The sequence below is a fragment of the Takifugu rubripes genome, chromosome 9, assembly GCF_901000725.2.
Source record: "Takifugu rubripes chromosome 9, fTakRub1.2, whole genome shotgun sequence".
In the NCBI taxonomy this organism is placed as follows: domain Eukaryota; kingdom Metazoa; phylum Chordata; class Actinopteri; order Tetraodontiformes; family Tetraodontidae; genus Takifugu; species Takifugu rubripes.
In genome coordinates, this window is record NC_042293.1 from 6,155,488 (window position 1) to 6,170,409 (window position 14,922).

Here is a 14,922-nt window from a genome sequence, read left to right on the forward strand (position 1 = left end):
CAAAATCCAGTCACACATTAGGTAAGAACAGACCCCTTCCTCATATATATACTGCTCACAAAAATTAAAGGAGCACTTTAAAGAAACACATTAGATACATCAGATCTCAATATGAAGTTGGATATCTATACAAATAACGACAGGGCAGTGTCTTAGGAACAAAAGGATGCCAAGTCTTTTAATGGAAATAAAAGTTTTCAGCCTACAGAGGGCTAATTGTGTAGACACCATAAAATCAGAGTGAAATGAAGATGTGGCAGGCTAGTCCATTTTTTCCAAAACTTAATTTCTGCAACTCAAAATGCTTTTCAGTATCTTGTGTGGCCCCCACGAGCTTGTATGCATGCTTGACAACGTCGCAGCATGCTCCTAATGAGACGACGGATGGTGTCTTGTGGCATTTCCTCCCAGATCTGTGTGAGGGCATCCCTGAGCTGTTGTACAGTCTGAGGAGCAACCTGGCGGCGCCTAATGGACCGAAACATAATGTCCCAGAGATGTTCTATTGGGTTTAAGTCAGGGGATCGTGAAGGCCATTCAATTGTTTCAATTCCTTCATCCTCCAGGTACTGCCTGCATACTCTTGCCACGTGAGGCCGGGCATTGTCGTGCATTAGGAGGAAACCAGGACCTACTGCACCAGCGTAGGGTCTGACAATGGGTTAAAGGATTTCATCTCGATACCTTATGGCAGTCAGAGCACCATTTCCTAGGCAATAGAGGTCTGTGCGTCCCTCCATGGATATGCCTCCCCAGACCATCACCGACCCACCACCAAACCTGTCATGTTGAACAACGTTGCAGGCAGCATAACGTTCTCCTTGTCTTCTCCAGACTCTTTCACGTCTATCACAGGTGCTCAGGGTGAACCTGCTCTCGTCTGTGAAAAGTACAGGGCGCCAGTGGCGGACTTGCCAATTCTGGTGTTCTTGAGCAAATGCCAGTCGAGCTCCACGGTGCTGGGCAGTGAGCACAGGGCCCACTACAGGACGTCGGGCCCTCAGGCCACCTTCATGAAGTCTGTTCCTGATTGTTTGGGTAGAGACATTCACACCAGTGGCCCTCTGGAGGTCATTCTGTAGGGCACGAGCAGTGCTCAGCCTGTTACGCCTTGCACAAAGGAGCAGGTATCGGTCCTGCTGAGGGGTTGAGGACCTTCTACGGCCCTGTCCAGCTCTCCAAGAATAACCACCAGTCTCCTGAAATCTCCATGTTCTGGAGATTGTGCTGGGAGACACATTAAACCTTCTTGCTGCAGCACGTGTGGATGTGCCATCCTGGAGAAGTTGGACAACCTGTGCAACTTCTGTAGGGTTAAGGAATCGCCTCATACTGCCAGCAGAGAGAATTACGCAAGCCAAAATCAGCACGAGTGGAAAACCAGCCAAAAAAGATCAAGAGGGAGAAACTTGAAATGACCTCCACATGTAAAACCAGTCCTGTTTTGAGGGTTTTCTAATTGTTGCCACTGAAGTGCACCAGTTGTTAATTCCATGAACACCAATACAGCTGAAATTTATTAACGAGGCCCTCAGCTGCTTAACCAACCAGAAAATTATCAGACAGGTTTAATTCAATTCATGCCAGGCCCAATAAAAAAAGTGTTCCTTTAATTTTTGTGAGCAGTGTATATGGTTTCGTGTGTGCGTGTATATAGAGAGCGCTAAATATACGTTACACTGGGCGTTCCGTTACATTCCTGCGGATTCTCTTCATAGTTAAGGTTATGCATTTTAAAACTACAAAACGAATCTATTTAGAACTTCACACATCGCCTTTGCCAGAACTTTTATTAACAAATCATATAAAACATGTTTCCAGCAGTAAATGCCGAATTCACTGAACAAGTAGACACAAATTTTAATTTCCAACAAATTAAAAGTCTTTTTTAAAGAAGTTTTGTGCAGGTTTAGATTAAAGGCTGAACATTTGAGGAAAGTCCAACTGATTCCACAAACAAACAATCAATACCTGCTCATTTATCTGATCAATACTACTAGTCAGGTTCAAAGAGGCACTTCTATTTAATGCAGCAACAAATAAAAATGTTAGATGTGATGCATTGGTGCAAAGACAACCCACCACACAGAATCACTTAAATATTCAAATATGCAACATTGGAGCATTGAGAATTAGAGAGACCAGGGTCTCAGGTCGACACTCATGTTCATACAGATGTAAAATAAATAATCACACATTTTTATTTTAATATAAAAAAAGCCCACCACCGTGTTTACTGCTTATAACAGCAGGTTAATCAGCATTTCTTTCACCAGTGTCAGTGAGTCAATGTTGGAAGTCCAAACAGCAGCAACTCACAACCATCTTGGCTTAGCTGGACTGTCGGCGCAGAGCTGAAATCTCTGGTACAAAACACATCCGTCCTCCTCAAATGCTGCTCCTGACCTGAAGCCCTCACTCACTCTTCAGCCCAGTGCCGTTCCTTTGCTCCCGAAGCCGCCGTCGCTGCAGATATCCAGTCCTCTGCAACCGGTTCATCCTGGCTCCCAGGAAGATGACGATGCTGCTCGGGACCAGCTTAGTGGTCACCCAGCCCTGCCAGAACACCACACCTCCTTTACAACCCCTTTAAACTGGAAATGAATGCAAGTGTTTTGGCCTGTGCCAACTCAAGCTGACTAATCAGACATTCACAAACATCACATTTTCCACAGTAAAAAGCTTAATGAACCTCTAAATTCTACATTAAAAACACCAACATCAGCAGCTTTCAGTTAAAACAAGTCTTTACCATTATGGCGTGGGGGAAATAACCATTCGTCTGGCTCTGCAGACCCACGGTGCTGAGCTCGGCAGCCACGTAGCGATCAGGGGTGGGTTTATCAAGGGTGGGCTTCCTTATACGAGTCATTTTGGTGGCCACAAAGAAGGGCAGCACGCTCTGGATGGGATAAAGGGGAATGTACAAATCAGCACCACGTGGCTGAAATCTTACAAAAGGTGTCAAACTAAGAATTCACTTAAACATGTGTGGTGGGATTCTTGGAACAAATCCTTTGAGCGGACCCATCAGTGCTGGCGTTTATGTATCCGCAATGCGGCCACAAGGTGGCGCCTGAGCACCTACAGGTCTATTTTGGTCGCTGTTAAATATTCCATTCAAAAGTTTAGATATAACATCACACCAGTCCTTTAGGTGGAATTTTGGAACCTTTATGCTTAGTTTGAGTGAGAAGATCTGACAGCAAATGTGATAAAAGGAGCCAAAACAGGCCAGAAGCAGGATTCTGGTCCGGGATTAACCTGCAGCTCACCTGAATGATGATGCCCTGACGTCTGTACTCCTCCTGAAGACCACGAGAGAAGAAATCTACAAAGGCCTGCAGACACCTTCAGATTAAACAGACATAAATGCACACAGTCTGATTAACCAATGTCATGAACAGTTGTACCTTTGTGGCAGAGTAGACTGTTAGCAGAGGGACGGGGTACATGCCGCTGGCTGAAGAGATGTTCAGGATCACTCCTTTGGACCTGCAAAAAAAAGGAAAAAAAAAAAAGACTGAATTCTTATTGTTCTTATTGTCTTAATTGTTAAATTATTCTGTCTGTTAAAGTGAACACAAAGATGCTTCTGGAAATTTGAAACCTTAAGTTGGATCATCGAACACGTCACCGAAACTGCAAATAATCTTTCAATGGTTTTACAGCCTGGATACACAGTTGGGGATTCTTGTGGAATTCCCCTTCTTATCTTAACTGTAATCCTCCCAACAAACCTGACCTCTGACCTCAATCCAGTTCTAGCTCCAACCTTAAAGCCAGGTCTGAACCCTCAAACAGTCCTTTGAAGTTGTGACGAGCAGCCAAAATGTCCTCACTTTGCTGGTATAATGAGGATTTTGGTACTCAGTATGTAGCAAGTACAAGAACATGCACACACCAACATGCATGCTGTGCCCATGTGTTGCCATGGCAACCTGTTGCTGCAGCAATTTATTGGAGTGACGCTCCAGCCTCACACGTCTCTAAATGTGCCTGTGCTGCTATAGGAGGGGCACCTCACGTGGACGCAGCAGCCAATGAGCTGGGAAGATCACTTGGTGTAAACTGAAAGATCGTCATCGCAGTGAACAAAAGAGGAGATGCAGTGACCGACACACAGACAGGAGACTCCTACAGCACATCAAAGCATCCATCTCACCTCTCGGCCATTCGCGGCAGAACCAGGCGGGTCATCTGGAACAGAACCATCAATATCTCAATTATCCAGATCCAGCTGACATTTGGCAGCTATTTATGTAACAAGTGTCCAGAAAGGCAACAAAGATAACAGATGAGAGGATGGACAGAAAGACAAAGAGAGGGATGAGGAGAGGAAAGGGGAGACAGCCTTGTGTGGGAGGAAAACAGACAGTATACCAGGTTATGGAACAGCTACAGGTAGAACACATACCTGGCAGACTGAGGTCATGTTCACATTGATCATGTTGCTAATGAACTGAAAGCAGGAAGACAGGAAGTCAGAACATCATTTCAGCTGCAACATCATGAACAAACCTTTCACACTCACATTCTCCAGGTCCGGAATGTGCAGGTAGTACTCAGGATAGGAGTACGACACTCCCACATTGTTGACTGCAGAGGACAAAGAAATCATAAGGACCAGTTAGACCGTAATTCCAATCTCCTCCCTTTTCCACCAGTAGGTGACAGCAAAAGCGAAGGAGAAGCCGAACCAGCCACACCTCATCTTAAAAACATAAGGGAAAAACAGGACAAAGAGTTCTGCAAACTATAGAGGACAGGATGAATTGAACCTCAGATATCTAGAGATACAACCAGAACACCACGCAGCTCAAAAACATGCATCTGCACAGTTCAGAGCTGCTGTTACGAACAGGCTGCGATCTGTATCTTAACTCTGTGGCCAAGTCTTTGATATCGTCAGTATTGACCCCAGGGTTTAATGAACATGGAACACCGGTTCCAACATCTCCACACCCTGGAAATGCCACCTTCCCCCACTCGTTTGTATGTTCTGCAGATGAATGTGGCTCTACTGGCTTCAACGTCCCCCTTTCTGAACAAACAGCTTCTTACACTTCACACCCTCAAAAATCAGACGACCTTCAACTTCAATTGCTTTTTGCTTTATCTACAATCAAAGCTCAAACTTTGCATTTTTCTTTAATGAACAACCAAAATGAAGACAATCTGGCTTCAGTTTCATAATTAAAAAAAAAACAAAAAAAAATAAAAAATTGACCCACGAAGAAAGCCTGAAACTGGAAGTGTCCTTACCCAGAACCCCGACTTCCAGACCGGCCAGGGCCGCCTCAATCCTACAGTAGATGTCGCTCTTCCCGAAGTCAACAGCGATCGTCTTGGTTTCCACATTATAAAGCACCTCTGTGGAGGCAGAAAGAGCTTTGAACACATGCAGAAATGAGTGTTCAGAAATCTGAGGGGGAACGATGCCCAGAATCGAGGCAACAACATGCAGCCATTTTCTCTGCAAAGCCACACCCATCCCAGTTCAGGTCACTTACGGAGCATCCTTGCCACATCATCCAGCTTCTCTTGAGATCGACTGATTAACATCATGGCGAAACCCCGACGAGCCAGCTGCGGATGGACAGACAGAGAGACAGTCACCACCTGAGGGCAGCATCATCAGCTCTCAAGTCCAGCTAACGTGGCAGCACCATGATAATTAGCTTGGTTGCCAACAGGGTTTTTATTTTGAAAGCAGCTCTCACCTCTTCAGCATAAGATTTCCCAATTCCATCGGTGGCTCCAGTCACAACTGAGAAGAGAAGAAACCGATGTTAGCATCATGTTAGAGACCGGACACCGGTCCAAACATCTCACCATGTGGTAACAAAACAGTTTATTTTTTGTTTGTTTTTTAAACCCGCAACAAATACCAGGAACAATCACAATTAACAGAGGCATTAAAAACCAGGGGCGACATGAGACTGGTTAAACTGGGCCAGAGGGGGCATAACGAGACTGGTTATACTGGGATTCTCAGGATTGATGTTCTTTCACAGTCAGACTGGATTGGTTTGACAGCACTTGGCCCCACTGGGAGACGGCAGAGAAGTTGAACAAAGAGCTGATTCTGCAGGTCGCCTCTTAGCACTTCAGACTTGTCCAGTGAAATCAAACCTCTCAGGTCTGAAGGCCTCTTTACTTCATCAAGAAAGTGTTGCTCCTATCAGCCCCACCTTCACCCTAGTCAGGCAGATTAAGGAGGGGCTGAAGATGGGAAACGGGCTATTCAAACAGGAAATAATAGATTAATGGAGGAAATTCTGCAGAAGAGCTGGAAGATGAGGATGGAGAGGATGACGAACACAAAGCACGAGGAGGGATGTGAGGAGGGATCCTGAGGGTGGCTAAAAATAGAAATGAGAGAAGCGAAAAGACAGAATGGGGAGGGGGTGCGTCAAACCCCCCAATTTGAGAATGAAACAGTCCACAGGAGAAACATTTGAATAAGAATCAAGCTGAACCAAAGTGATGGGGGGGGGGGGGGGGGGGGTTCTAATTGACTAAACTGCATTCATTTGATACCAAAATGCAGCGAACTATGAGGACCAATGCTCATGACGAGCCAAGACCTGAACATATCGACCAGATGTGTTGAATCTGTTCCTAAATGCTGCAACCATCTGGATTCATGTTGGCTGCATCATAACCACACACACACACCGCCTGTTCAGCTCCGTTGTTCCTCACAAACTTATGCTCAGCTCCTGAATGATGACCCTCCCCCCGATTATATAACAGCAGCCTTTTCTCTATAAATTGCATGTTTGTTATAAGCCCTCAGAAGATCATTAGACCTTCTCATACATCTTTTATCCAACATGACATTTGTTCCTCCTGGTTTTATGCCAGTGCTGAGGTGGTTTACATGGTTCACCACTGTGCTGGCCGAGATGTTGAGTTGAAACGCACCCTCATCATCGTCGCCACCAGTCTCTCAAAATCAGCAAGATTGGACGTGTGAATTAAATTACAACACAACAGCCGAGCCACATGAGCTGGAAGAGACAGAGCAAGCAACCACGTGAGCGCACGCGTGCCAGTGTCGTTTCCCATTCATTCCCAGCAACAAGCCCCCCCATTTAGGTGTGTGCTCCTTCTTGGCCTGATGGTGGCGCCTGTGCTGCGCCCACTTTAATGCTGCACATGATGTCCAGAAGAACCTACACTCCTCAGCAGCAGAGAAGCCCCTGCCTGCTCACTATTCCCAGTCTAAAAAAAAGCAGGAGTAAAAATAGCAGTGAGGTGCAGAGTCGTCTGAGCCGCCGCCACCCAAACCAGCAGCAAATAATTCTCCAGTCTCCGTCACCCCCAAATCCCTGAAGTCTCTCAAACAGACCCTCAAGATTCAGCTGAGAGAGAGAGAGAGAGAGAGAGAGAGAGATCCCCCCCACACGTAATCTGTCGCACCTTGACTGGAGACAACAAATGGTCATGCCCACCACCACCGACCATAGAAGTGAGAGAAGAGGGAAGAATGGAGGGAGGATGAAAGGTGGAGGAAAGGGTGGAAGGAGATAGGGAAGGAAAGAGGGAGGGAAGGGTGGAGGGATGTAGCAGAAGATCCAAACAGACATACTTTCCTCCCACACTCAAAGGCAGCTTTAAATAGTAGCACAGCAAAGTCATGTGGGTAAAAGAAAAGGACAAAAATAAAGCTCAGAGGAGGAAGCAAGAGAAAAAAAATGGATAACGTGTCCTTCAGAGCTCCCCAAGATAGAAGCAGCATCTATATTTGGGATCTTAAGGAGTGAAAACGCCTCAGTCATATGGCTCATCTAAAAAAACGTTTGAGCTGTGAAAAACAAGAGCAGCAATTTTCACAACAACTTCACCGTAAACCAGTCACAGCACCGGAAATAAATGAGCCTAGTTCGTGCTCACCTCCTCCACATCATGTTGGCAAGGCTATGTCACACGACCACCACAAAGCTCACGTGACACCAGTGGTAATCAGGTTTATATCCATCGTCCTTTAAAACATCATTCACGGGTTTCAAACTTCTGTTGTATCTTCATGTCATGCATTTTGATTTTACTGTAAAACAGAAGTGACTTTCTAATGTGAATATATTCAGGGGATCCTCAACTGGAAACAACTGGTTTTACTGGGACAGAACCGGGTTGGCGACAGTCCACACACCATTAGCGGGTTCCCTCGTGTGTCACCTGGTTTATCAGTTAGCTTTTGTGATTGTAATATGAAAGTAAAAAGCTGAATCAGATGCTGCTGTAGCTCCTCTGAATGGTTCTTTTCTAGTATTTAACAGTTTGAACGAGTCCATCAGGTTATGACTAGAAATAAAGAGATACAGAGAAGAGAGGAAGACAGTCCCGCTACACAGCAAGGACAGGAAGTGGAGTGATGAGGGCTGAGATGGGAGCCATGCAGAGGCGATGTTTACCTAGCATCCCCGGCGTCAGCACATGGCCCTGACCTTGTGCTACACCAACAGCCATGTGCGCGCACACACACACTCACAGAATGAAGGTCTTATCAATTTACAAGAACAAGTTTGTAATAATTATCACTGACCTCAAAGCTCATCTTTATCCCTCCTTCATCCTGTTACGCAACCACAGCATTTTCTCAATAACTGGAATGTGGAAAATGACGACAGTCACTGTACCAAAGAGCGGGAAAAAGGAAAAGCTCCTTTGGCCAGATGTAGTCATCTGGAATGCCATTACACCCTCACACACACTTATCTAACATGATCTGGGGGCAACTGTCTGAATACAACATGTAAATAATGATTGTGTTGAACATTAAAGGTCGCAGTGTGAACCCCCCCAGAACCCAAAGTTTCTGCAACCAATCAACTAATATCAGGGAACTTTAGCTCATGGGCAGCCACCTCTGTTGACCTTAGAGATATTTCAGTGATTTAGAGTAAAAAATGTCCTTTGTTCCAGCAGCCACAGATTGATTCCAGGCTGGCCTGGGAACGTTAAACACAGTTAAACCAGTCCCACAAGTAAATTCCACCTGTTACACCATCACATAAGTGATGAGCAATGAGCCGAGTCAGCAAACGTGTTTTTCTAGAAAGCTTTTCAATCTAAGAACACCCGGACATCAGGAGTTCAGTTCTTAACAAAACCTGATTCATGTTCTTTTAATTTGGCTGCCATTGAAAAAGGAGAGTGTAAGATTTAAAAAGGTAAGTATCAAAGCTTTGCTCCTCCACATGTGGCTGACAACCATGTCTGAAGGACATTTCAGGTACAGTGTAATGGAGAAAATTGACATCTCCTGGGCTGTAGGGATGCCTTAACAACTTCAGCATTGTCATGAAGTTTAAGTGTTATTTTGCAGCACAGGCACATTCCTAAATTCATTCTTTTTTTTAAAAAAACAAAAAAATCCTGAACCTTCAGTTAATCAACTGATCTTTAAATGAAGAAACAATCCAATTTCATTGAATTATGATTAAAATCTCCATTTTCCTCTTTGTTCCTCCAAGGATAATTAGTTTCATTCAGGTGACTTTTTTAAATTTTTTTTTTATCCCAGTTAAAGAATTAAAGAACCGTTAAAGAATCCAGCGAGATGGGGCGGGGCCATGTGAGTGACGTACGTCCGGCAGAGAATTCACCCCACTGCTGAACCTGGTCAGACCTGCACGTCTGGTCCAACCGGCCCACTTAACGGTGGTTTAACGCTGAGGTCACAGCTGCGGGTTTCGGGGAGTGTCCCGAGACTTGAGCGGGACCAGACCGAGGCTGTTTCCGAAACTACACACTCGTTCACTATTCACTACTCGCTACATGGGGGACATGGATTGAGTGAACTACGTAGTGCACTCAATTTAAAGTTAGTATTCGGACAATGGTGTCATTTACGGCGCACGTAAAGTGACATGGTATCGCATAATAATTACGAACCGGTCGCCGGATAAAGTGGCTGGCGACCCGGTGTTCTTAGATTATTTTAACCCATCAGAAATACATTCAGCGGTCATTTTATGAAAATATTTTACCCTATAATGGACTTTATATAATAAAATGAAATATTAAATGTCAATAATAATTAGTGTCCCTTGACATTTTCAAGCCAAGACGTGATGGCACAGTCTTCAGTCATATTCCGCTGTAGTGAAAACATTTAATAAAGCAATTTTTCATCAAAAAATGGATCCAGAGCTACTTTTCATCTTTGTAAATATTATTTTACTGAGATTCTGTCGCCGGGTGAGGAACAGACGATTCCGAAGAACAATTTTAATTGAGGGGCGGGGGGAATCAGTGAAGATATAGATAGATCGCAATCATGTGCCATTATATATATATATATATTCGTCTCCTTTGATATATGAATTTTTTTTAAATATTTTTCTTTCCCAGTAGAGGTCCAATATGATCATCTTAAAATGTTACTAATTATATATATATATATATATATATATATATATATATATATATATATATATATATATATATATATATATATATATATATATATATATATATATATATATATATATATATATATATATATAAAAAAATCATATATCAAACCGCACAGTAGAAATTACGTTAAATGTATCCCATCAAAATGTATCCCGTAAAGGCTGATGGGATACATTTTCAGAGTTAGGATGCTCGCTTGTACGCTACTTTTCGCAGTGCGTTGTGGGATACATTGAGTGCACTACATAGGGTACAGCGATGCTCACTAACAATTCGGGCACCATTTCAAAATGGCGTCCACACTATTGAGTGCGCTATGTAGGGTATAGGTGTGGTTTCGGAAACACCCCAAGTCGCTCTGCACGAATCATCTTAGCTGTTAGCGGACCTGACGTCATTGTTGCTGGAGAACACAGCAAGTGAGGTACAAGCCAGATCTACCAAAGCGGAGCCGTCATGCCCACGCGGCGTGCGCGCCTGGTGGGGGGTGGGAGAAATCACTGCTTCTGCGTAACCGACAGATGACGAGGTGAGGAAGCAGCGCATGACTCATTACCGGTATTTCTCCGCACATTCGCACAAAACCTCCATCTGCGGCAGCTCACACGCATTTCTGCGTCACTGTCATCCCGCAATGGCGCAACGTGAAACAGCCCAGAATAATCATATAGGCGCACCACGTCACACAGTTATGTCGTATGGGGAGTGTCGGAACCTGCAGTCCGATGGGAGGACTGAGGACGGTAGAGGAAGCAGAATTGGGTCACAGTCACATCTGAACCCAAACCGTCACTATTGCGCCGACACGTACAGCCAAATGACTTCTGGTTTAAATGTGGAGCACCCTGTACGAGACAAGCGCCAGGAAACTAGTGAAACCACCAAAAAATATATCACAAACACGAGGTGGAAGAATGTGGAGCAAAAACTGGGTGTCGCACCTGAGACCGGGCTGGGATGATCGAGATATAGGTCACGTCTTAATTGGACTGACGCGGGCATCCTCCACCAGGCGCAATCATGTGCCTTAGCACAAAACTGCGCACTTTGGCTCCCCAAACAGGGCCAAACATTGCGCTGAAGGATGAATCACACAATCGGATCAGAACCCGATCATAACATCATCCGTGTCACAGCTGCTGGACCAGCGCGCGTTACACAATCACCAAATAAAAATCTGGGTAAAGAGATGTCAAAGTTTGAGTCCAGTAGCCTGATTTCGACACCTGCCCCTCCCTCCGCTCTTACCCGCAGACGCTGACATGACCCGACTCACCTGCCCATTTGCCCAGCTTCGGAGAAAGCAGCTTCCCGTTGCCCAAGACCCAGATTCTGAAGCCCGACAACAGCCTGTAGACCAGCCAGAGTGCCAGGGAGGCCACGGTGAACGCACCGACCCAGAACAGAGGTTCCTCAGCCCCGCGGAGCGTCTCCTCGACGTTCATCCACTTCATGACGGAGAGTGTGTGTGTGCGTGCGACAGTGCGCGTGCGGAGACCTCACTTTTAAGCTATCAGCTCTAATTTCAATGTGCGAGCGCCTCTTTATAAAGAGGTTGTAGCATCACACTCACACCCCCAACACTTGTCTGGCCACATTTAAGGAGCCCCACCTACCTGACACTGACCACGCCCCTCCATGCCGCCGACTGGCTGCCGCCGCCTGCTATCAGCCCATCCGCCTAACCGTTGGCGCGCCAGGACGTCAATCCGCCGCACGGCTTTACCCATTCATCTAACTGGGAGTATGAATGGGGAAACTGGGACGTGCAGCAATTGGAGTAGGCAGTTGGCAGTTCCCATCCGGCTGCCCTGATTGGTCGCCGGTGGAGCAGGTTTGCCGGTTTCGCTCGGGATTATGAAACCTGCCAAACCCAAGCACTCGGCACAAACTGCCCACCCCGCTTTATGAATGAAGCCGTGCGCCCATTGGAGAGTGAGCCACGGCAGATAATTGGCTTCAGAGGCACAAGTGTGTAACGTCAGCGAGGTGACTCAGCGCAGGATTCTCAGTGTCATCATCATCATCATCATCACCATCATCATCATCATCTTTTTCTTCTTCGTGATGCGATAACGGCGCGAGGAGTCAGCAGGCCCCGAAACTACAAAAACTACAACCCCCAAAATCTCCAACCACTCTCGCGAGACCCTCGTTTTAAGTTCCCCGTGTGTTACATAAGCGAGGCATGATTATCTTTATTTCTTCATCTTTATTTAAATTCTTTTTACATGACAAAAAATTATAAATGCTCATACACACGCGCGCACACACAGCAGCTGCAGCTTCATCATTCCCCCCTGTCGTCATGTTCGTCTCCTTCACACGAGTCCAGATCATACATGAAATGCAGCCGAACCGAACTTGTTCGAGATGCAATTAAACCCGTTCTGAACTCAGCGGAGCATAGACACTATGAAACTGTGTCATTACACGTCCTGCTGGGCCGGAGCTGCCTGCAACTGCCGGCACAAGAGGTGCTCAGTACAGTTTCATCAAAACACTCTCTCTCTTTCTCTCTCTTTACTTTCGGTTCAAACCAAAGGAAATGTCGAGCTTCACCTTCATCCGTAATTTCTTTTAGCTGAAAACAAAAACAGAAAATCAAGTTCAGTGTATGGAGGGATAAAATATTTAACACACACATAAACACACGAATTTAACAAAGATATTTCCTGATCAACGCCAATGATGCGTTCTCTTAACTACATACATATTTCAGATAAATATTTTGCTCTAAATGCTCAGAAGGGAACAAATATGTTTTGCTACAGTTTTATAATTTATTCTGTAGGATGTCATTTAGAATGTGTGTATGACACTATTTAAAACACCATTTTTTGAAATTTATAACATCCCTTTAGCTTTCTAGCAAGTCTTGAAAATGATTTATATCTAAAACTTTTAGGATTGAAAACTAAATCACAAAATTGAAAAAATCAACCACTCTGATATTTTGAAAAGATGAAATCTAATTTTCACAAAGATGTAAAAAAAAAAAGAGAGATGTTGATAAAAGAGCAGCTCAGGAAGGTGAGAAGTTCCTAAATCTGTCAAACATGAGGTAGAAAAATGGAAAAATTTCTCATTCGTTTGGAGGATTTAATAATTTAAAATGAAATTATTAAAGTGATCAGTAATGTGCAGTAATATGGTTTTCTCTTTTGACAAGGCAACATACAGTACGTCTGAAACTCCGCTGAGCCAAGGAGGACCCGTCTGAACCTTTTCTGAACCGTCTCGAACCACCAACGATCTGGACCATCTGAACCATCTGAACCATCTTGGAATCATCAAGGAGCCATCAAGGAACCATCTCAACCATTTCTGAACAATATCACGCTGAGACAAGCTGCAGAGAGAACATGTAGCACCCGTGGTGATTCGCATACGTCATCAGCATGTTAAGAGGGAAGAGTTGATGTTTTCATTTGCCATCCAAAATTAAAATGTGTCCAGAGGAAGTCAAACGCCAACTACAATCTGAAAACACCCCATTCTAAAAGATCTCACATATGGTAACATCTTGATAAAAATGACAATAAGACCATTTGGTTGTCTTACCATCAGAACCTTCAGGCTGCCATGTGATTTAACCTCCTGAGCAAAGACAGTTTTAACATCTTTAATTTTGGTGAGAGTGGTGGATGAAAAGTTTGAGAGGCAAGTTTGTGACCAGGAGGTCACTGGTTCAAACACCAGATTAGCAAAGACCGAGAAGAAAAGCACTGGACTCGGAGTGGGGGCGAGGAAGCAGACAGGGGTGCAGCACCCCCACCAACTCTAGTCGATAATGCCACTTTGGGCCCTTGAGTAAGTGCATGTGTGTATGTGTTCATGTATGATGGGATAAATTCAGAGACATAATTTCATTTAAGGTTTGGAAGGTTTCCACATTTGCACCCACTGTTGGGCCCCCTGTTGGCAGGAACAGACATGGTGCCAAATTGGAGCATTTTTAACAGAACATTCTGAGCTTTTGGACAAAGTGATTGTAGCGATGTCACCTACCAACTATACATCCCCACAGTCATAAAGAACACTGTTCATTTGGGCTGGGACATTTTACACTTGACAAGAAACACCTCTGCAGTACTCCTGCATTAGGCCCTCCCACTGCAGCACAGGTCAGTTTTTGACACGTCTCACAAAGATATCATCTTTTGGGCCCAACGCATGACAATCACATGTCACATGTTTGACTCCACTTGTTGCAAAAACACGATAGTCCATAAATTTGTTGATCAAGGTTAACCACGCTCATTCCACATTTCTCACCAATCATACAGTAGTTGTCAAACTCCAGATGAGGGTGCGCTAGCCTTCACTCACTGTATACTGTATAAAGCCTGCTTTCCGTCCCCTCCTCAGCACCAAACCGGCGCGAGTTAAAATCACCAACAACCTCCTAGCAGCTTTTTCTGGCTTACTCGCCCTGCTCATGCCTCTTGATAGGACTGTGGCCGTCGACATCATGTGTCTCTCCACCCT

The 14,922-nt window shown here is 44.8% G+C and overlaps 1 protein-coding gene and 1 long non-coding RNA gene across 2 annotated transcripts; one reads left to right on the top strand and one right to left on the bottom strand.

Annotated features, from left to right (window-relative positions):
* Positions 1 to 1,771: 1,771 nt before the first annotated feature.
* hsd17b12a (hydroxysteroid (17-beta) dehydrogenase 12a) lies at positions 1,772 to 12,011 on the bottom strand. Its single transcript, XM_003967240.3, has 11 exons — positions 11,708 to 12,011; positions 5,724 to 5,770; positions 5,514 to 5,589; positions 5,266 to 5,373; positions 4,535 to 4,599; positions 4,418 to 4,462; positions 4,166 to 4,200; positions 3,414 to 3,495; positions 3,276 to 3,341; positions 2,753 to 2,902; positions 1,772 to 2,556 (listed from the first exon to the last, which is right to left on the bottom strand). The coding sequence occupies exons 1-11, from the start codon at positions 11,883 to 11,885 to the stop codon at positions 2,416 to 2,418; spliced, it is 993 nt and encodes a 330-aa protein (XP_003967289.2). The 5' UTR covers positions 11,886 to 12,011; the 3' UTR covers positions 1,772 to 2,415.
* On the top strand, positions 10,549 to 13,901 carry LOC115251066 (uncharacterized). Its single transcript, XR_003889625.1, has 2 exons — positions 10,549 to 10,960; positions 13,604 to 13,901. It is a non-coding gene; the product is annotated as an uncharacterized lncRNA (long non-coding RNA).
* Positions 13,902 to 14,922: the final 1,021 nt, after the last annotated feature.